Source organism: Girardinichthys multiradiatus, chromosome 20, assembly GCF_021462225.1.
Source record: "Girardinichthys multiradiatus isolate DD_20200921_A chromosome 20, DD_fGirMul_XY1, whole genome shotgun sequence".
Taxonomy (NCBI): domain Eukaryota; kingdom Metazoa; phylum Chordata; class Actinopteri; order Cyprinodontiformes; family Goodeidae; genus Girardinichthys; species Girardinichthys multiradiatus.
The window spans coordinates 48157456-48181357 of NC_061812.1; the positions used below are offsets into that span (position 1 = coordinate 48157456).

Sequence of the window (23902 nt, forward strand, 5' to 3'; positions counted from 1 at the left end):
CTTGCTTCTGAGCAAGCTCCACGTCACAGACTAACACTCAGCCTCCCCAAGCCCCGTATTCTCTGCTGCTCTTCACCACTCCTTCAGCGCCCTCCAGTGGTCATTTGTATTTCTTAGCTCCAATTATGGGTTGCCATTGTGCATTGTGGGTCATTGAATTCTGAATTCCCTCCTCTTTACAAGTCCACACAAGTTTAGCATTTCCTTTCTATAGCCAATAAACGTTTTTCCCCTGAGTTGTCCCCCTCATGTCCTAATTCCTAATGTTGTCTATTTTGGTCACCTTTTGTGAAAATCGGAAATGTCCACATCACCTTTCAAAACCTCAGGAAACATTACACTTTACTGTCAAAAGTAGCTGAGGTTTACAAAATAACAGTGTTATTCAAAAGCAATTTCTTCTACGTAGCTGAAAGACACGCTTAGAAAATGGGTTTCATAATGCAATGTTGAGCAAGAGTGTGTCGATTTCTTTTGTGGAAACTGAAAAATTAAAAAGCTCCTTTTTTAGGAGTTTTTCTGCAAGCGTAACATAAAAGTAAGCACAGATTTTAAAAACACACATAAAATATAAATTTCCTTTAGCAATTTTATGTAGCCTAGTTGAATGCAGTAAAGGTTGTACCTTCAATGCAAATACTCCATAAAAAGTACCGCCTGGAGTGATAAAAGTGTCACATTTACAATATGACACATTATATCCGTTCTTTTGTCATAAACACACTTTTGATATATTTGTATTGAATTCAAGTCAAAGCTTAAGGTGTTCCTAGAACCCATGATCAAGGAACAAAGCCTTCTCTGGAGTCTGTAGATAGATAGATAGATAGATAGATAGATAGATAGATAGATAGATAGATAGATAGATAGATAGATAGATAGATAGATAGATAGATAGATAGATAGATAGATAGATGTCCAGTGATGGTGTTGGATGTTGACCCCAGAATGATTTCATAATCTTTTAGTATAATCTCTAATCTTGAAAAGGGTTGCAAAATGTTTCCTAATGGTGACAATTTACACAAGAACTTATGTTTATCTGGACAAATATGAAAAAAAAACATTACTATTTTCTTCAAAGGCTAAATTTGTAAAATATATAATTACATTGAGGAGAATTAGTATTTGATTCACTGCCGATTTTGCAGATTTTCCCACATACACAGCATGTAGAAGTCTTTAATTTTTATCATATGTACTCTTCAACTGTGAGTGATGGAATCTAAAACAAAAATCCAGAAAATCACACAATGTGATTTTACTGCAAAATCAGCAGTGTATCAAGTACTTGTTCTCCCCACTGTGTATAACTTGAGTAATGCTCATAAAACATCTGTTTGTAACGTTCCACAGATTAATAGGTTAATTGGAAACAGGTGAGTGTCATGATTGGGTATAAAAGGAGCATCCCCAAAAAGCCTAGTTGTTCACAAGCAAGGATGAAGCGAGGTTTATAACTTTGTGACCAAATGTGTGAGCAAATAGTCCAACAGTTTAAGAACAAGATTTGTCAATGTAACACTGCAAGGAATGTAGGGATTTTATCATCTGCTGTCCATAATATCCTCTGTGAAGGCACCATTAATGCTGAAAGGTACATACAGGTTTTGGAGCAACATCTGCTGCCATCCAATCAATGTCTTTTTCAGTGACGGCCTCGCTAGTTTCAGCAAGACAATGCCAAGCCATATTCTGCACGTGTTACAACAGCGTACATCATAGTGAAAGAGTGCTGGTACTAAACTGGCCTGCCTGCAGTTCCGACCAGTCTGCCATGGAAAATGTGTGGAGCATTATGAAGCACAAATTATGACAATGGAGACCCCAGACTGTTGAGGAACTGAAGCTGTCTATCAAGTAAGAAATGGTAAAATCCCAAAACACATTTATTGTATTATGCCAAGAACTTTCGAAAGATTTTATTAAAATTGTTCCTTCTTTTATGAACCTGTTCTCTTTTATCGCCATCTTTTCAGCCCTTCATTCCACTTATTCATTCCAGCCATTCGTGCAGTTCTTACTGTTAAACACTTTGAGAGGAAAATGGTGTTAAGTTGTGTTGTTTAAAATATAGCATAGAGCCTCATCCTGGACTTTATCAGTACTAATATTACAGGTATTAATAACTGTATACATATGGTATGTATGTCTCACCTTCAGTAAAACTGTATCCTTGTTTAATTAGTTTAGTTTATATAGTATTACATGTGTCATTCAGAAAAATAAAATTGTTAACTAATTAATGGTCCATCTGTGATTAAGTGCTGTGATTTATTTCTTAATTATGCTGCATCTTTAAAGCCAGAGCTGTATGTTTAGAATCAGCACAGAAGATATGAAAGAGAAGAGGGAGGTTTACTTTTGCTCTTTCTACTACGTCTTACTGGCACCAGGAGATATTTTCCTGGTTTATTGAGCAACACTTTTTCTGTCTACATGTAGAACTGGACTATAAGACTGGCTGCAGCAATGAGATGTAATGTGTTGATCTGAAGGACTTTAAATCTGTTTAGCTAGCTAGGATTAAATGCTTTTATTTTGACTGAAGTAAAGGACCCAATATTTTCATATTATGATGCAAATCCAGCTAGAAGCTCACAGAGAAGGTTGCTATAACAGATCATTTAACTTCACCTGTAGCTCAGGTGAAAGTTCCTCATCATGACCCTGAAGAAGCTCATTAGAGTGAACCTCCACCTCATGTCTTGCTGGGTAAATCAGTGATTAGCTGTAACTTACAATTAGCCCATCCTGAGTCAGCATTCAGGTTTTACCTGCTTCTTCATCTGGGTTATACCGCTCGGCCTCCACCTGTTCCTGAACACACACACATGTACCAGCCTCCCTCTCTCCATTTGGCTCCACGGTTGCTCTGAAATGAAACCTGTTTGAGGCGCTCAGTGTAACTTTTCAGGTAATGAAGGAGGCAGGTCGACCTGGAGTAAACTGCTGTTCTGGACTTCTCCAGAATGGAGTCCATCTCTGGCTGTGTGCGTAGTTGTGCATTCGTGGTGCTGCGAGTGCGCTAATTGCTATTTTTTTTTGTCTTCTCCTTTTAACTCATTGTCAGGTTAGGTGGAGCTGGACGTGATTATATGGAACACAATTGAAAAAAAAAAACTGACTTTTTAAATAAAAATGTGAAGTCCAGTACCATTTTGTGGCTGCATCTTTTTAATACTTCTAAATGTCTTCTATCAAGAAGTCCGTGGCTATTTAGAAAACATCCGGGGCTTCTGCCCCGGAGGCCCAGGTCTAACTACGCGCCTGGTCACCAGTCCACCTCACACACACCTAAGGGCAATTTAAAGCATGGTAAAATGATTTGCTTAAAGGCATCATTACAAAGTGCACATAGAACCCTGCAAGCAGTTGGGAAGGTTTCTGGCTCCACCTGGTGATGCATGTGGAGAAGGTTTTCTCTCTCTTTCCCTCTCCTTCATCCCCTCTCCCTCTCTCTGTGAATGAAAGCGGATCTTCAGGTATGCTTTCACCCACAGTTGCTCTCCAGCGGCCGCCAGCAGCATCCACCGGAGCGCACTCTCTTTCAGCCACAGGACCAGATCGGCAGGAATCAGGGCGCCAATTTTAGGAAGTGAGAAGTAATCTGGAGACAAACGCAAAACACATAAAACATCAACTATGGCGTCAATAGGAGATTTTGACCCTTTAAACTCAACTGTACCTGCGACTAAAATTGAAGTCACCGTATCTTGCAGGTAAGCCATACTCAAGCTTCCCCCTGTTTGTTAGAACATTTCAGTGGAAATCTTAGTTCTTCTCTCCTGCTTGTAGACGCATTTTATTCCAGCGCCTAATTCTGGTTGCGTTCTGTCCCGCTAGACTTTTCATCTTTTTCATTCTTAGTATTATGAATCGTTCTCAAGCACGGAACAACTTATTGTTTTTTTTTTCTTCTAAAGAAAAAATTAGAATATGCTGTGGGTGTAGGAGTGCGTGGGGGCGAGCAATAACCAACAGGAGCGTGGATTTATTGAGTGCACAAAGAGCTCCAGAGAGCTCAGTCTCCTAAACCACCGTAGTCTGCAGGGATGGCTGCATATTACAGCCTGAAACGACAGGGCTGACTTTTATTACAAAAGTGAAGAACTGAAAGAAATCCATTGAAACTACTCCTTATCAGAGGAATCTCTTAGCGGCAGAAAGAGAACACTCCAGCTCCACAAAGCAACTGCAGATGTGTATGATTTCAGGGGCTCTCCCTCTAGTAAGGCCAGGGGCGCAACTACCTACTTTCTTAGGGGTATGCGCCCAACCTACCCCACCCCAAGCTAAGTCATGTGGTTAAACAAGCATTATTTAATAGCTTTAAATAATTTACACGTCTGGCCAATGCACTTTTTTAACATAAATAATATTTAAAAATGAATCACTTGCTTCCTACACTTCCACCTATTAGACCAACCGGTCGCATTCCCCTTTCTGTACTGATTCTTTCTCTCTCTTCTTCTTTTTGTTCTCTCCATCCTGACAGCTGAATTACATAAGAAATCATGCAATCAAACCATACATAAAAACATAAAATTTTAAATTTATTCATATCCTTGTTGGATATCAGGTACTGATTGGACACTGCATCTGAGCAGACTTATCAGATACAGCCCAGTAGTGCTATATCCCAGTGGAGACATTTAAACTCTAGGAAATTGCTCCCAGGTTTTATAATTTATCTGTTTTATGATTCACCATCTAGTTAAACAAATGATTACTGTCTAAACAACTAAATAACCACAAACAAGTTCCTTTATTTTTCTTGTCATGATCTGTTTTATAGTAAATACTGATAAGCACAGAGTTGCCAGACATCAGTAACCTGTCATTTTACTAGTAGCAGTTACCTGCTATTGCTGAACTAAGTCCATAAAAAGAGAGAACAAATTAATTTGTTAAACAAGGTAACAGACTGTAAAGCCATTAACGTGGTAGCTATCAGACCTCTAGAAGATGTTTTCATCTTCTTCTTCTTTAGAGGCAAATCAGACCAATCTCAGACCTACTAGAAAAGTGGTTACAGTGAAAGAGCACAACAAAGAACCAGTTTCACCTTTTTCAATCTAACCACTGGTTTCCCCAACTACAGAGTTACTATTTGGAGATCTCCTTCTTTCCAGATAAGCACACAGGTGAGATTAGTCTTTAAGCTTTAAGAGACAACTGCTTTGTTTCTATGACAACAGGGAATGGCACCAATGTTGTCAGTGCAGCCCTGATAAGCAGCTGTGATAGTATGTTCCTATGGTGAGTCCCCACCTTCCAGTTGTGCTGTTTAATAATTAGGCTACTGACTGCACTCTTACCTCACAAACAGCTTTTTATTTTCTGTTGGTTTTTAAAATCTCCCATCAGAACCTAAACAAACAAAAATAAATCATTTGTTATCCTGTTTTTCCCATTCCAGTTAGCACCATTGGGTCTTATCGCGATGTTTCCTGTTGATTCTATGATTCTATATTTACATTGTCTGTGTTTTGGTGGAGATTGGTTATTTTTTTAATTAATTGTTTATAAGTTGATATAAATGATTAGTGTCACGTGTTCACTCAGTGAGTAAATTTTCCCCGTTGGGACAAATAAAGTCCCATTCTTTTTTTTTTTTCAAACATCTGTTACTCCCCTTCAGCTGAGCGTTACCCAAATAATCTTGTTAATTGTTAAATCTACCTCTGAACGTTTTATATAAGTATCTGAGAACAACTTTGCAGGTTAAAGTTTAAGAAACCTAGTTATTACTAAACAAATTTCCATGTTTGTTTGATCTAAAATTTGGACTCGATGATAGATTTTAGTTGGTGATATTCCAAAAACAATTGTTATCAAATAGATTTTCAAACTATTTATTGGCAGAGATGTAGTGATATTGATGCTTTTAATGGCTATGATGCTTAATTAAAGGGCTAAAAATTCAATATCAGAGATGCAGATTTCACTACATACCGTTTCTTTAATGTCTATCCATAGTTTGTCTAATATATTCTTCAAAATCAAATTTAGTATATGTTTTTTCTTTGCAGCACTAGAGACCTTTTATTCTTCATTTTTCCAACAGTAGGTATCGAGGGGTATAGCCTCTGCACATGGTGACGCGCTTAACCCCTACACCACCTGCGCCACGCCCAAACATAGTATATGTTTTAATATATGTGCCATGTCATATTTATGAATGAAATGTCAAAGCTTCTAATTCTTTTAACCTTTTGTAAAGTTTTTAAATTCATGCGTGGAGGCTTAGATGTCAATGAGAATTTTGTCTCAATAAAATTGAAGGTTTGGAACTAGGGTGGTTTAACTGGGATCATAGATATGTTATAGTTTATTTTAATAATTTGGAATGCAGACACTCTTTCCATAAGTGACAAGGGAAGAATTCTCTATTAATTAGATTTATAGGACATCATTTAATTGTGCCAGCTCATTCAGCTGTAGATGTTCACAAACAGTAAAGGGATGGTTGGACTAAGATGAATATTATAGGAGATAGGAAGGGTCTTTAATTTGTTGCAATTGATAAAGTAGTTTGAACAGATCATCAGCATATAAACACATTTTGTGGAGTCTATTAGCTGTCTGAATTCCATGAATATGTTTGTTTTGACAAATTGCAGCCACCAGTGGTTCAGTAAATATAGCCAACAGTGAGCAGGGGAGTGGACAACCCTATCTGGTCCCTCATTCAAGATTGAAGCTCTGAGAAATTCAATCATTTATTTTCACACAGGCAGTGTGTGAGCTACACAACATTCTGATCCATGACAGAAAATCATGTTCAAATAAAAATTTATGTAAGGTGACAAAAAGAAAATTGTAATTAACCCTGCGAATAGATCTTGATAGTACTAGCAAAAAGGGCTTGAGGAAGCACTTAAACGTAGGGAGGGTTTGTGAAGCAGCTCAGCTCACAATGGTAGGGCTGCCTGTTTGACCATCTATTTGAGAGGAGATCTAAGCTCACTGGCAGTAGCCATGGCTGCCCAGCCAGCATTTGAAGGAGAGCTGTGAAGCACATGGAGGATCAGTGGTAAAGGAGGAAAAGCATACAACAACCCTGTTAGCTACCATGCATCAAGCTGCATTGAGGTCTAGGGGAGCCCTATCTGCATGCAGCAAGAACCAAGCTTTGCACTGGCTTGTGTCTGTTAAGGCAAATGGGTCCACCTTGTCTTGACCACAATAGGGCTACCATGTCTGGGTGTAACCTCCACTTTTCTGGGAGGGAATCTGTGCTGGACAGGAGGTCATTAATGATACCAAAATGCCCACATTAGGAGATCCCTGGCCCCCGGAAGGCAATGTAGGGACCTGGTGCCCTCCTCATGGTTTATGTGGTTTTCGGTTGAGCAGCTATTTGTCTGCACCATGACATGTCTGCCCCTGAGAGAAAGAAGAAGTTCCATCAGAGGTGAACTGCCCTGTTCTGCCTTCCCAGACAGCACCTCAACCTACCAGGAATGTATCTGCGGAGACCGTAATCCCTTGTGATGGACTGTTCACCAGAGGGACTCTCTGGAACAAAAGGGACCTGTCTCTTCAAGGGTGCATTGCCCGGAGAAATGAACGAGTCAGTTGCAGCTTTAAATAGTGATACAGCTTGGGATCGATGTCAAAAGCATTCAACCAACTCTGCAGTAACTGGGCTTTGAGAAGGCCCAATAGGATGACAGCTTTTGTGGCTGTGATCATTCTCAACAACCTCGGAAACAGAGACAGTCTGAGGTGCCTACCAAAATCATTGGGAGAAAACCTTCTGTGTCGAAAAAAATCAACACTGAAGGTTTTCAAGGTCTGACATGTCCCGAAGCCAGTAAGGATAGGGAGTACCTACAGGTGGGCCAGATGCTGTTACTTACTTCAATCAATTTGCACTTCTGCTCCAGGTTCAGTCAGGTCTCTTAGCAGGAAAAATTGTCAACCATGGCTCACAGCTGTTCTGTCTGCCCAGGAAAGTTACTCTGAGGCTGAAAGGCTGGTTTATTCTTAGCAGTTCAGAACTGAAAGTAATTCAAAAGACTGTCTTGTTTAAAGAGGATTCATTCATTCATCTTCTATACTGATTATTCCATAATGGGTCACAGGGGAGATAGTGTCTATCTCAAGAAGTCTACAGGTGAGAAGCAGGGTACACCCTGGACCCTGTTGGTCCATCGCAGGGCAACACAGAGACACACAGAACAAACAACTCATTCACACCTAAGGGCAATTTAGAGAGACCATTTAACCTAACGGTCATGTTTTTGGACTTTGGGAGGAAGCCAGAGTACCTGGTGAGAACCCACGCATGTACGGGGAGAACATACAAACTCTATGCAGAAAGATCCCCAGCCAGGAGTCGAACCCAGGACCCTCTGCCAGGTAACAGTGCTACCAACTGCACCAACATGCTGCCTGATTAAAGAAGATTTCAGTGACTAAAAAGAAATACAACTGAAGTTTGAATGGTGGAGGACGGAGCAGGAGATTTCCTCATAGAAGCGGCGATTTGTCCTAGGGCCCTTTGTCGCTCGGCCTCAATGGCGTGGTGAATCCGAGGATCAGGAAAAAAATCCCTCCTCGCCTCGAGCCAGTCTTGGAGGCTGCCAGCTATTTCCAGCCTTCTCCATGGTGAGCTGGAAGAGGTTCACCAGGTGAAAAAATTATTTGGCCAGAACCTCACCCCTCTTAGATTCCCTCACCATTCCTCTCGCTTGGTCCCGTTGGCTGGTTCCAGTGACCCAACGGGCCTTTTTCATATAGAACATGATGAATCTGTCATAATGAGGGTTTCTGTTATACCAATATCCAGGGAAGAACTCCTGAAGCTCGAAGTTTGCAGGTAAGACGACACTTTATTGCTCATGGCTGGACACGGACAGGGTTCCAGGCGAGCCACAAAGCACAAATAACACATAAGGAACCAGTGGGAAACAAAGGAAACAAACGGGCTTAAATACAAAACTGGACAGCAGGGGGAACCAATGACACGCGTGACCAGACAATCAGGGGAAAACACAGAACAGGTGTAGGCTTGGGGTGCAGGGAGACAGAAAACAAAGGACTAGACCAGGTTAAATAACAAAACACAAACTCAAGAGCTCAAAACACAAGCAGGTATGACAGAATTTCAAAGTGCAGATGTGAATTCATCTTTTAGTATTGGCAGCATTATATTCATTGAGGTCAGTTTCACACTTTGAACCAAAGTTTCAAAGGCTGAGCAACTTTGGTGCAGTTTTAGGAGAAAAAATACAATGATGCTCATTGTTACGTTAAAATGATCACACTGATTATATTTATGATGTTTCTAATGCATACTTATTCATTGTAATAGCTATCGACTGAACCATCAGGAATGATATATGTAGCTAATAAGTGGTACTTAATGAGTAAAGGTAGGTCGCTGGCTCTACGGGGTTGGGTTAAACCATATATGTTGGTCCAGACAAAACGTAGAACTTTCACAACAAATATGGAACAAAAGTTTACATTTTATCTTTTGTAAGACTGACAGTGTCCTGTTGTAATTTATACCTTACATTTGAACATCTTTATTATTTACAATTCAGAACAAAATTTTTAAATGGATTTAAAAAATAGTTTCCCAATATTAATCAAAGCTCTTTAGCTCCGAGTGAGAGGTAAACTCTCCAAACCCTATTTAGTGTAATATATACTGACAGACTGGACAATATGAAGACAGGGATAAACAGTTTATAGTTTGGTGATGTCACCGGAATTTCTGCTGTGTGAAGACTCCCTCGATCAATGACATCACGTCACCCCTTGTATTACGGTACTCCTATGAATGCTGGGAGGTGTAGTTTGACCAGTCACTTTTTTTCTTGGCTCTGTAATCCAGTTCCGGCCATTTTCAGTCCTTTGTTCTATGATGGCTGTGCCCAACACTGTGACAGCTCGAGAAGTATAAGGAGGAGCCACTGGTAATTTACACGGTCATTATTCAGTCTGTCCTGAGTTTGCCAATCACTGTGTGGTTTGGATCACCCAGAAAACATAACAGACTGCCACGAACAATCAGCTCTGCAGAGCAGATAATCAGAGCTGACCTTCCCTCCATTCAGGCCTATAGAAATCTAGTTACATTCTGTTTACATTTTTTTAATAACTTTTATTCCTCCTTTTTCTAGTTGAGACTTTGCTTTTTTTGGATGACTATTCTCTCTGGGTTTGGATGCTGTGCAGTTGAAACGATTTTTGCTGTTACTTTTTGACTTTTGGCCAGATGTTATGATACGTAACCATAGTTATAAGCAAAACTATAGACATAAATCCCAGATGAGTTCCCAGATGTGCCATGCCCATTCTCTTAAAGGCTTTTTCATGACTACAGGAGTAAGTATAACTGGATGCTAGTCATTTATGCCTCTTGCAGCTGCATCTTTGGGTACAGGGAGGATTACAGACGTCTTCAGACACACAGGGACCACTACCCATGACTGTGAAGTGCTGAAGAAATCAGTCCACACATCTATGGGATCTTGGACACAATCCTTTAAAACCATCCATGAGATAATGTCTGTGCCTGCTGCTTTGCTAGTGCTGTTGCACTGCATGCAGTGCACCTCATATCCTCTGCAGACAAGCTGAGGTGCAGCTTACCTGATGGAATGGGGAATGTGGACGTGGAGATGATGTTGGTGGCCTCAAACTGGGCATAGAATATGTTTAAGTGGTACTTAGCATCTCTTTTGTAGTCTGTGATGGTTTTGATGCCCTTCCACATGGCCCTAGTGTCATGGGTAGAGAAATGTCCTGTATCTTGGATGCATACTTCTTCTTGGCTGTCTGAATTATAGTTTGCAGATTGTTCCTGGCTCTTCTTAGTGTCTATCAATGTGTGTGTCTCCTGATTTGAGGGTTGTGCCCCTTTCCCTCAGGAGACGCCCCACTTCTCCATTTAACCAGAGGTTCTGTATGGGTCGAATTTTGCTGGGTGTAGTAACTTTACCAATACATTCACTGATGTAGTATATTCCGGTAGGTCCACCTTGTCCACCCAGGTTGCTGACTCCTGGAAGATCTGCCAATCGGTACTCTAAAAGTATTCCTGGAGCATGGTACCTAATGTACCTAATGGTTTTTACTGTGGGCTTGTTCTTTCTGAAAACAGAATGATGAGCAGGTACTAGCATGATTTCCTACAGGGTCTGATAAGCCTAGGTGTGGGCGGGATATGGCTCTGTATAAATCCTGGCTGCTTGTGTATACCCAGTACAGTGTGTAGTTCTCCTTCATTTCTGTGATGATGTGCTCATGAATATCTGTGTTTAACATGATTGAAATCCCACAACTAACACTTCTGGGGCCTCATGATCGAAAGACTGCGCAGCTTTCATACTAAAAGTTTGCGATAGGAAGAAATTCTGAAACTTGCGGCACACAAAAAATTTCAGGTGCACTAAACTGTGCGTAAACATGTCACCGCAGATGTAGCCTTCATACATCCCAATTTGCGGTGAATTATGCGCAGCTGCACATGGCGCTCCGATCGCCCGGTCCCCGACCCTAAATACATATGCAAAGTAGTATAAATAGCCGGAAGTCACCCACCATGTGCCCAAATAACCATGGCAACGGTGCTGTGACAGTCCGAACTGGTTCCGGAAAAACGCTAAGAGAGACTGGGACTACATACCATGAGGGATGTTTGTAGTGAATTACAGCAAACCAACTTCTTAAATGACATCAGTGAATCAAATCTGAAAATAAAACGTTTTGTCGGTTAGAACCTGTTTAGTTCTACAATGTGTGCATCAAATCTAAACGGTACTGTCTAGCTGCTGCATTGAGCTCATTCATAGCTCAATGCTGATCATTATAATGACGTGAATATGCCTCCCATATTCGTATAAGGAAGACTGTCACCAAACACACTATGTAAAAAACTTTAAGCTTTTACAACCATTCAGAAAGTCTAATAAAAAATAGAAAATTACCTACAAGCCAGCCATTGCGCACGGAGCCTGATTGAGGTTTGTTCTCAACACAACTATTATTATTAGATTAATTATCATAATTTTGATAGGATAAAAGAATCATGAGTAGAGGAGGCCATCGTGCCATTGCATTAGTGAGACACATTAGTCTGTCACAAGGAGGTTGCACATATATTGAATGAAAATGCCTTCTATTCATCAAAGCATTTTTATTTACAGATGGGGCCCTTATAGCAGTATGAGTGCAGTCCATAGCTCTGATTACATTTAGAAATCATCTCCTCACTGCAAATTAGAGACAAAGTTTAGCTGAACTTTATATATCTGAGCAACATATGGAGGATGAGACTATCCCATATAGCTGGCATGGCCCGGTTCAGGGATGACTGTTAAATACCCGACCTGTCAGTCAGCTTCCTCTGAAAAGCTGCGGTTGAAAGGGCCACGGGGTAGTGAGAACTGGAACTGGTACCAATAACGCATGGTTCCTCCTGGTTTCCCTCTCCAGCACTGATGCCAGCTTCATGCAGGGCTCCAAAATAATTGCCCTGGGCAATCTAAACCGGCCAATAAGATGTGCATCGTCATGTGCCAGCAGGTCAGTACGATCTCTGAGAAAAACGCTCCCTCTGACGTCTTCCACTGGCGATGTCCTCCAGCTGAGCCAAAGCTGCCATTGTTCCCTAGTTACGCACAACTATACCCATAAGAATGAAAGTGCCCCTGAGATGATTCATATGCATTATATGCTCCTCAGCGCTCAGACTGATGCGCATTTCAATGTACAGGTGACAAAAACAGAGGAAGTTTCCATCCGACGAAGGTTGTTTCCATCATTTTCTGAGGTGTGTTACATTATTGTATGAGCCTAAATGTGATTCAGTTTCATCGCTAATGAAATAAGGCTAAATGGAGTCATATTTCAGTGTATTTAGGTCAGTTTTGCTTCGCTGTAGTTTATTGTCTATTGAAAAGGTTTGTGTGGCTTCCGCTCATTTTCACGGCAAGCCAGAATACCTGGAGAGAATCCTTACATGCACAGGGAGTACATGCAAGCACCATGCGGTAAGAGCCCAGGCTTGGTTTTAAACCAATAACCTTCCTGCTGTAAGGTAATGGTGATAACAACTGTGTCATCATGCATGCAATCCTGTGTTCCCTTTTGTTTCAAGTATTTACTTCTAGTCATTTCCTCCAAATCATCTTCCCTTAATGCCTGGACTGCCTGCTCCCCTTTGAGCAATAGTCAATCACTCACCTGTTTCTTCTTCCAAAAATCAAGTCGAAGTACTTATACTCTTGATTCTCACTCTTGGTCTGTTCTTCTTCTTTCTTGGCAAGCTGTCATCATTGTTTCATTCATGCTTCCAGTGTTTTGCCAAATCAGTAAGTCTTTTTTTTTTTTTTTGAACTTCTTATTTTCCATTATACATTTTAGACAGACATATGTGCAGATCAGTCTTTGCCCCATTTCACATTTTCACATAACTTTCTCTCCAATATCCATTAACCTCACTAAGAGATTGTAGTTTTCTTTAGCATCTACCACTATGTAAATCCGCACTAATTACAGTGAAAGAAACAACAGTATACACCATAAAAATAAAGACTGAAGTAATGAAAACACATAACACAAAATAAACTCAAAAGACATGCAAACACGTAAGTAGAGGTGTCAGGGTGTCAGTACGAATCTAGCTACAGGTTTCCACTTGGATTCGAATGTCTCCATCTTGAGTTGTAGTTTTGCTGTTGTTTTTTCCATAATATAGACCTTTCTAATTCTATCCCTCCACTGCGGAATACTGGGAGGTTGTGGTCTTAACCAAGCAGCAGTAATGCATTTCTTCGCAATCAGAAGCAAAACTCTGATCGGATATTTATTTTCTTTACTGATAGTAAGTCTTTTTTATTCAGTTATATTTAATCAAGCATGTTTCCACATTATCCTGTTTACCTCCACACTATTACTATATACTAATATCCTCTCAGCACAATTTGATTCCAGCTGTTCCCATGCTACAATCACAGAGAGCTGGAAGCTTTAAAAGTTTTCTTCATCAATATTACAAATTATTCTTTGATATAACACTGAAGAGTTTCTATTGCAGGAAACATCACCACCCTGGATTAACGGGCATCTGGATGGTATCTAGAATATATGAAGGAGGTTAGAAAATTCTGTTTAAATGTGATTGTGGATTCAGTTGTAATAAATGTTGCTCAGTAGAAATTGACCACCATGCATCTTCATGCATATGTTTTGGGGTGTTTAGAACATGTTGATAGAAGTTGTTCTCTAGCTTAAGGCCTTGTGACTTAGCTCCCCATGTTAATGGACACAAGGACACTAGGACCTTGCAGACAAGCATCCCTCCCTGTTCATTCTATTTGTAGCTCAGTTGAACAAGCACACTCCAATCAAGGCTGTGGAGTTTTCAGCAAAGCCTCATAGCAAATGCACTGTTTTTCAACAATGTTTATTCGGTTTCTCTTCTTTTTCTACTCGGCTCAGACTTCCACTCACCGTTTTCTTTGTCCGCTGTGTGTTTGGTGCCACACTTTGACTGAGAGTAGTTTGGTTCCTGATGGTGCGTGCATTTAACGCGATCGTAAATATGTGGACTGTACACTGACTTCCGCAGAGAGTCTTAATGAACCCTAGTGGTCGAGAACAGATGACGAAATATACATCACATAGGCTTCGCAGTGGAGCAAACCGTAGGGTGAACTGGGAGATAAGTTTGAATAAGGCTGAAATATTTTTTCATGTAAATATTTATTTAATAGATTCTTAGCAACACTTCAAAGTAAAGCAGCACACTACACTTTTTCAATTTTTATTTAAATTGAAAACCATGTCTTATTTTCATTCCACTTCACATTTCAGTAAAACACACTGAAGTTTGTGGTTGTAACACAGTGTAAAGAAATAAGCAAATGTTAGAGCTTTTACTTTGGCGATGTAATTGATTACAGTGACAGGTTACTCCATTTAAAAGGTAATAGTAATGTAACTATTTGAATTACTTTATACTTTATAAGTATTGTACTTGATTGTAATAAGTTCATTTTTAAATTACTTCCAATCAATTTAGATCTGTCATAGCAGCTGCAGCGTTAAAGTCGTGCAGGATTGATCATTTGTAAGAAGAAAGAGTGGAGTCTAAGCTTTCCAATGATGTCAAACTTGTGGAAATCGAAAAAGAATTGAAGAAGCTATGAATGTTGGCACTCCAAAGTACTTTAAGGAGAAAGCAGGCTTCAAAGTTTCGTTAGAATCACCCTGGAGGCTGGGCGGTAACAAAAGCTGTTAATTTGAATAACTTTGTATAGCTTGCTGCAACACCTCCCTCAACGTTTTGTCAACAGAAGCTCAAATGCAACTGAGTACACTCTCATTGAACTCACAGCACTATTTTTCTATGTAAGGATCATTTTCAGCACTGCATTACAATAAATGTGTGCATTTAACAAACAGCGTTCAACTGTCCAAACAATTAAAACACCAAATTTAACGGTAACACGCACACAATTAAAACTAAGTGGGAAACGTAACTTAAATCATTTGACATTTACAAAACTGAGAAATGTCAACTGTTTAAGTTTTTTTAAATTTATTTCTGCATGTTATTTGTGTCTGCTAATTGCATCAGGACTCAACTTGGTCTAAAATAAACATGTTGATACATTCTTATTCCTGCTTTTTTAAGGAACTTTTCAAACAAAGTGTTATATGGGATATTTTAACATACAAAGAAATCCAACCAGTCTTCCAGATTGCAACAATCAATCACTCAATGGATGGCACAATAAGACAGCAGTTTGAGGGTTGGTAATCAACGTGTGTTTGTCTGATCAGAAAGCAGGTTTGAATAGAGCTATGGGCCCATAGTTTACACATTTTGAATAGGTGTTTCTGAACAGGGGACACAAAAGAAATATGCATCATAATAGTTTTTTTTTAAAAGTCGTCAAACTCACTCCAAGATGTCTGATGATTCTCATGTCCTGCTGCTAAAGAATCCATCCGTTTTTTGTACATGAGCTCTGGAGAACGTTTGCGTCTACAGGACTGTGTCCCAAGTGAAGAATTCTCCTTTCTTCTCCCGTAGCATTTACAGTCAAAGTTACAGAACTTCTCCATTTTGCTGTTTCTGTCTTCTTCAAATGTTGTGATGGCAATAGTTTCTGATATCTTACGTTCTAGCTCCTCTGCCACCAGTCCAAAGGCGCTGTACCAGCCGTGGTTTAGTTCTTGGGCCGTGAGTTCAGCTTTGTCTATCATCAAGAAACACATTCTTTTTCAAATATCAGCTGCTTTAAGTAGCCATGTGCTTACATCAAGCATGCAGCTTATTGGCCGACACTCATAACAAAAGCCATGCGGAGCCAAAAAAAGCAACTGTTTAAATGAGCTGTGGATTTTCCCTTCCTGATATGCAGATGGTGGCTGGGTTTTACATTGAAAACAGGCAGAGTTTAAACGCAAAACTTACCGTTTTAAAACCGCCGAAACTGTCATTTAAAGCACTGAGTGGTAACTTCATAACTTCAACTTGCACATTTTGCAATAAAATGAATATCACTCTTTTCTCAGACATGGATGGTTTTTTCTCTTTTTCTCCGTTTGCGATTTGCTGACTTGTTTCTACTTTTCTCATGGCTCGTCACATTATGTATGCATACAGTGATTTTTTTCGTTCCACTGAATTCAGTCAGCTTGTCCGGGAACCAAAAAGGATGCCTAACTAAACTTTACACAAGCTTATGAGGCGGAGACTGACTTAGGAGCAGTCTGGCCCGTACGTCATATTCTTCTCAGACATATACTTTGCATACAGTAGAGTCTGATGCACGATCAAGAGGTTCTAGAAATTACGGAGGAGCAGCGTTTTGATCTTTCCCGTATTTGGTGCTCCAAGGGGTTTTCGTGAAGTTTGAGCTAGAAATAACATGCTCAAATCTAATTGAGTTTTTCTCAGCAATTACAAACTCTATTTAAATAATATTGCTATCAAATTAAAGCTGACACTTAGGAGATTCCATCAGAAGTGAGAATATCACAGTAGCTGGTACTGTTTCAGAGATAATGAGAACGAAACACAGAAATAAATTAGAAAAATTTGCATTTCCTGCGAAAATGCAGTGCAAATGCTGAAAGCTGAATTTTTTAGCTGAAAGCTGGCAGAAACAAGCTGAAATTGACTGCAGAAAATCTGCAGAAATCTGATAAATTAGTAGAAATAGATTATACCTTCCATGAACAGCTCATGTATTTTTATGTGTTTGTGTTTTGTGCAACTTTTATTTTTTCTGGAATGCACTAAATGCCGTCCAGTTATGACTAGTCTTGCTGAATAATCCTATTTTCAGCTCATAGTTTTCTCATACTGGTCTTGATATAAATGTCATTTATAACTCACAGTCATGCTCTCACTATTACTGGTCTCACAGATCCATATGATCTGTTCACAGTAATTCATTGCTTCACAGGACTTATAGTATAGTATGTGCTTTGTGTATTATTACATCTGTAATCTGGTTTTATCGAGGCAGAACTCGCATAAAACACAGCATTCACAACCTTTTGCTTTTGCCTGGTCTCAGCGTATAATCTTGACTTATATTTCACACAGCATTCGTAGCTTCCCAGACTACGGGCCTCAAACCCAGCACAATCATGAATTTTCGTCAAAAAACATGTGGAGTGGCCAAACTCAGGAAAAAATCTTCAACCTCTTTAGAACATTATTGTTATTATTGACTTCGTTCACTTTTTCTTACATTTCCTCTTATTAATAAATTTTGCAGAGTTTTCCACTTACTTGGACATAAGACACCATTTAATTTAGGCCTATCGAAAAATGCCAAAAGCAGAGTTTGATTAAACAGGTTCTGCTTACCTTATTTTATAGTTTAGATGGGTACCCGGTGTCAGATGTCCGTTGGTGGATCTCTGTTTTATCCGAATCTCTCTGCTTTTCCCAAATCACGTCGGGGTCACCAAATTGCTGGAGTTTGTCACCTAGAACTCCTGCGTGTTGGTTTGTTTTGGAAAAGCTATCCTATACTTTATAGTAAAAATAAAAACACAAAGACTGCGCAGTCAAGTTTTTCTGGCCGGCCAGGAGAAACGCTGCAGCCCCTTTGCTGCTCACCACGAACACTTCTGGTCTCCTCTCCAGCTTCAGCAGTTTTTATTCAAAAGCAAGGCGTGTACAGGCAAAGAAAAAACATACACTTATCAGATGTCAGTTGAACTGTCTGTTTCCATATCTTCACTGTTGCCGGGCAAATTATATCTAAGTCAAACACACACATAGAGGCCTGTTAGCAGGCCACTAAGTTACACAATACATTTTATTTCACACATTATTAAACATAACTTGAGCATAGCAATTCAGACTCTATTAAGTATTTTAAATGTTTCCAACAATATACATAATAACTAAAACAATTTGCATTTCCTACGAAAATGCAGTGTGAATGCTGACAGCTGAATTTTGTTTTGCTGAAAGCTGGCAGAAACAAGCTGAAATTAACTGCAGAAAATCTGCAGAAATCTGATAAATTAGTAGAAGTAGAAACAGCAAAGAAAAACTGTCATCTGTTCTGTTTAAACAGGAAGACTATTAGCTATAAAACAGCTTAACAATGTAAAGTTACCTCAAAACTACTTGTTGAGACAGTTGTTGAAATGCAAGAACTGACAAAAACTTAAAAAAAGCAGGATAGAGCTGCCCATAGATGAGCTGAAAAAGCATAGACTGAAGCAAAAATATAGCTTAAGAAGTTGAAGTCAGTGCTAAAATACATAACAAATTGTAGAATATTCAGAAAAGGAATGAACTAACAACAAATATGCTGAACAAACACAAAAACAAACAAGAAATTGCCTAAAAAAGGCAAAAGTGTTCTTCAGTTAAGAGAGAAGAGAGGAGAAAGAGAAGCTAAAATGCTAACATTAGCATAGTGGCTATCACTAGCATGAAGGCTGATATTAATTTAACCCATCTACCATGCAAAAAGCAACGTATAAGCTAAAATTAGCTAAAATGCTAATGCTTACTACAGCGTATATTCAAATGTCTATGAAATTGTCGTTTAAAATTATTCACTCTTCAGCATTCACACAATAATAATAATAATAAACTAGAACATTTCTGAAGAAATTTAGACGGGGCCTGCCTCTTGGTGCGTGCTTCTCGGACCAGAGCCAAAGGTTGCGTGTCTGAGGTACAGAACCAAAGCAACAGAACGGTGTGCATCTTGATTGAGGGTAGAAGGTTAAGATGTCTATCTAGACCTGTTCTTGTTTCACCAGTAATCATGCGTCCTTGCATTGCTTTGGCAGTCGGCAATAAGTAAAGAGTCCAGTTTAGAGATATGTAGTAAAAGGTGCCACCAGGCAATGGCATGGGAGTCAGGCCACTCACTGTTCTTCTTGTATTGCTATGGCTGGCCCCAACCAAGGAATGTTGAGGCTTTTATTTTGTAAATATCAGTGTTTATTTTGAAAGGATAAAGTAGATCCATTTCCATCACAGAGTCCCAGCAATAGTGTTAAGACCAATGCTACAATTATCGCTGTGTGAAATATGAAGACATTTATTTTGTAGGGTATGTCTAGGTGTTGTTTTGAAAGTCCAGTATAGTTGTCCTTTTAGGTCTGGTGTACTTCCACTAGATATAAAGAACCTGCTTGGTATTCTAAAGTCATTATGTATGCTATTATCAGCATAAAAAATTACTAGTAACTCTGGAAGACTGAGGCTTTTATTTTGAATGTTTCAGTAAGCTTTAGTTTAAAAGGCCAACATGGTCCTATTTCCAGCACTGGATGAGCTCCAACAGTAGTGTGAAGCCAAGTCCTCCAATTATCTATAGTTTAAAATGTAAAGGCTTTTGTTTGGTAGAGTATGTTTTGTCTTATTTTGAAAATCTAGCAGGGTGGTCCTTTCAAGTCTGGGTTATTTCCATTAGTCATAAAGAACCTGCTTGCTCGTCTGAAATCATTGTGTATGCTATTATCAGCTTTTAAAAAAATCATTTGTAAATATGGAAGGTTGATGTTCAGTGTGAAAAAAAGGCTTTTATTTTGTAGAGTATGTGTAGGTCTTATTTTGAAAGTCTAGTGTGTTGTCAACTATGACTGACTTATTAGCTCGTTGCATGTTGTGGCTACACAACTTCCGCTTATCGGAATTTGTGAGGGCGAGTACTTCCTGTTCGGTTGTTCACCACCTAAAGCAATGGCGCTGTACTACACCCGCTGCCTTCAGGACCTCCCAAAAGTTTCAGTCAACGATGTTCTCCGCTTGATTCGAGCCTTATCATCAGCGCCACGTTGCAAAAAAGAAAAGGGCTTCAAGTTTTACGTGTCGAATTACATTGACATCTATGAAGGTAAGCGTTAAACACATTCAGTCACTGTTCAGCTAACTAGCTTTAGGTCGTATCTACTTTACAACTTTTTTTCTATTTTAAAACTAATGCGTTATCGCTTTCTGCAATTATATGAAGTCTGTTTTAACCTAACCTCATAGTTGTAGTTTCAGATTTCTACCCTGTTACCCTGTTTTATTGTCTTAACCACAGTGTCCAACAAAGACTCATCAGGGAGAGTGAGTATCAGGGCGGTCTGTTACAGATCCATGCGAAAGCACGATAAGCCTCATGAACTCAGAGTAGGGTGAAACAATAACAAGAAATGCTATCTGTTCCACAAAAATAGGACTATATTTTGGGGTTCTTATGTCACTGATGTGTAAGATAAGTAGTAAGCATTTCTAGCTGTTTGGAAAAGTGATTGAGTAGGTGTATACATCTAGCTTTGGCTTTAGCGTTAGCTTGCATGAGAACCTCATAAGCTAGTCTCTAATGGCTTCAGTTATTTGTTTTGCTGTAAGTTCAACCCCATTTTAAATTGTTAATGCAATGGCCAGTTCTTTCTGCTTTTGGCTATTTTTCTGTTTATAGACTGAACACAGTACAGGTTCCTGTAAGAGTGATTGCTGTTGTTTTCTTCCGTGTTTGGTTGGCAAACAGCGGATGGATTATAACATGTGCAGTTTATTTGAGTCACAGATATATTAGAGACCCAGGGAAACGAAACTCTGTGAACAACGTTTTTTTCTTATCACATAATTATTATTACTCTTTTAATGTGCAATGACACTCATAAATAATCAAAATTGCACTTTGCTAAAAATACAGTTTGGAATAGCAAATGTAAACCCAGAGTACAAATCAAAATACAATTAAGTTCACAAAAAACAACCAACACTCTGAAATCCTGTATTTTGTTCTAAAATTACCAAGTAATACCTTTATAGTTTTTGCTGACTTTTTATTTTGTGTTTAGATGAAGTTTGATGAAGTTCTGCTCTGAGTTTAGCGCAGCGAATCAAGAAGGGAATAGCAGCCACGGCGGCTATGAAGAGAGGTCTTGTACTAGAACCATTGGCTATTCAACAATACACCAGAATCAAGAACACCAACTATTGGCCTTGCGGCTTCGTCATTCATCCCGATGCTCCATGGTTGGGATCCTCTCCGGATGGTGTAGTTTTTGATCCCACAGAGAGAACAACCTTTGGTTTATTGGAGATCAAATGTCCCAATGCTAAAAGTTATGTTGATTGTAAGTACTTAAGAAAATGTTTTTCTGAATCTGGCTCCCCTGCACAGCCTTGATGGCTAGCTATCTTCAACCTCTCCTGGAAGTTATGTAAACATGACGCTCTGCTCCCTCTGCCCCCTCCCTTCCCTGAGGACATCTGTGGAGCTGCTCAGAACTTTGTGGCCGGTTGATGAACATTTCAACGTACCATCAAGGACAATGGCCTCTGGGACAGTGCTTCATGGACTTGCACACACACACACATGCTCAAGATAAACATATGCACCCCCTCACACCACCTTCACCGTTCCTGGCATGATGTTTTGTAAACTTGTTGCTTCTTTGTGCTGAGGTTTTTTGCAATCTCAAACTGTATGCTGCTAAGGATAAAGTGTGAAATATGTTTTTTTTCCCTCTACTTACCTAATGTAGCCGTTTTTCTCATCTAGCAAGGGCAGCGCCTGTGAGTGGGCAGCAAAGCCTCGGTGACCCGTCCCCCCCTTGTCTTGTGTCATGATGTATGTTTGGATAGGTTGTACTGGAATTCTAATTTCCCCTCGGGGATCAATAAAGTATCTTTGAATTGAATTGTAATGGCACAATGAAACTTTTGTCAAGTCACTTACTACTGGCAGGTGCAGGGGCAGCTCCTGATCACAGGCATGGAGTGGTGCGATTTTGTAGGCTATGCAGAGGATGACATTCTTGTCCAACGCATTTATAGGGATCTTAGTATGTGTCAGACAATCAGAGAAAAGGTTGATCATTTCTTCTTTTATGTTTACTTTTCCAGTAGATAGATTATTTTGTATCAGCACGTGGATGCCCCTCCTCCACCGCCATTGCATCAACATCAATCATCCCATGAATTGTTTTGTTCCAACAGTATTTTATTAATGGTACTCTTTTCAACTGTTTCCCACTTGTTAACTATAAGCAATGTTAATTGAGAAGTGTTTGAGGTTTTAAAGAGCCAATGTTTTGAAAAGCTCTTATAAACATCTCTTATTCAAAATGCAAGTTTAAATGTAAAGAGATCAAAGAAAATAAACTGATATGAATATAAATGCTAAGTCTTCACAGCATGTTCTCATTGAAAGGATGGAAACAGTTTTGGAAAGTATTTTAATTGAACATATCACCTGAAGAAGCCTATTTAACAGTTTGAGAAACAAAATTAACCAACACCCACATTTATCTTTTTGCCATCATTTAAATCTATACCATTTCATTAAACATCTGAGAATGTAACTGTTGACATTGTATTTATTGCTTTAACATGCCCATGCCTTCACGAGGGGCCCATTCTGGTAATTTACCAGGTAACAAGCCACGTTGAAGAGCTCATCAATGATCCCACACACAGACACTGGTAGTACGCGGTCAAAAGGTTTGTTCTCCTTCACTCTCCTGATGCAGCGTTCTACGTGGACCCTCAGCCGAGCAATGGACTGAGTCTCATGAACATCATGTGGGCTCATCTGATTTTTCCCCGAGAGGAAGGCTGGCCTATATACTTTGCAGGGAGCCAGATTGTCAACTAGAAAGCCCTTGTCAACCATTATTGCCATGTCTGGCTCTAATACATTGATTATGCCTGATTGCTTGAAGATCTCACGATCACTCATGGATCCAGCAAAAAGGGCAGAGACAAATGTGATGGCACCATGAGGTGCCATGCCGATCATGGCTTTGAGTGTAGAGTGGGACTTGTATGCAGAAAACACCTCACTCTGCAATAGGAAATCCGATGGTGTCTGGCAGTAGATTTCAGTGCAATCAAGCACTACTTGGGTGTCGGGGTATGAAGCAAACTCTGCTGGAAGTCGAGCATGCACCACCTCCTTGGGCAACCAGAGGCGTTTGCTTCCAAGCAGGTGGTATAGAAAGTTAGCCCATGTGGTGATGATCCTGCTTACAGTTGTTCGGTGGATGCCAAACCTTTCAGCAAGATCTCTGTGTGGCTGACCCAAGGAGGTGGTACATCAAAAAAAAAGGAACAGCTCATCAATAGGAGGAAGTTTCTTCAAAAGAAGAAAAGACACAAAAACATAATGCACAGAAATTAAAATACAGCTCTAACAATACAACTTTTACAAACACCTGTTTATAAATGCTTTTGAAAAGACATTTTCAGAGGGTGATTCATGGTATGAAAAATTTTATAAAAATGTGGTTTTCTCCTGATTATGTCAACTATAATCACATGTAGTTCCTAGTTACTCCACTAGAAGGGAGTAAAATCACAAAGCTTCAATCTCAATCAGCTCTAAAATTGGCATTGATTAAATATCACAACGCAAGAAAATTATAAATGCAGCTAAAA

The 23902-nt window shown here is 39.5% G+C and overlaps 1 protein-coding gene across 2 annotated transcripts in view; it reads left to right on the forward strand.

Moving 5' to 3' along the window:
- The first annotated feature begins 3602 nt into the window (after positions 1-3602).
- The window catches only part of LOC124857578 (copine-9-like), a 347174-nt gene continuing 326874 nt past the window's right edge, over positions 3603-23902 (forward strand). For both annotated transcript variants that reach the window (XM_047348904.1, XM_047348903.1), the window contains exon 1: positions 3603-3722. In XM_047348904.1, coding sequence (XP_047204860.1) covers positions 3646-3722 — 77 coding nt within the window. In that variant the 5' untranslated portion in view covers positions 3603-3645. The remainder of the gene's footprint in view (positions 3723-23902) is intronic.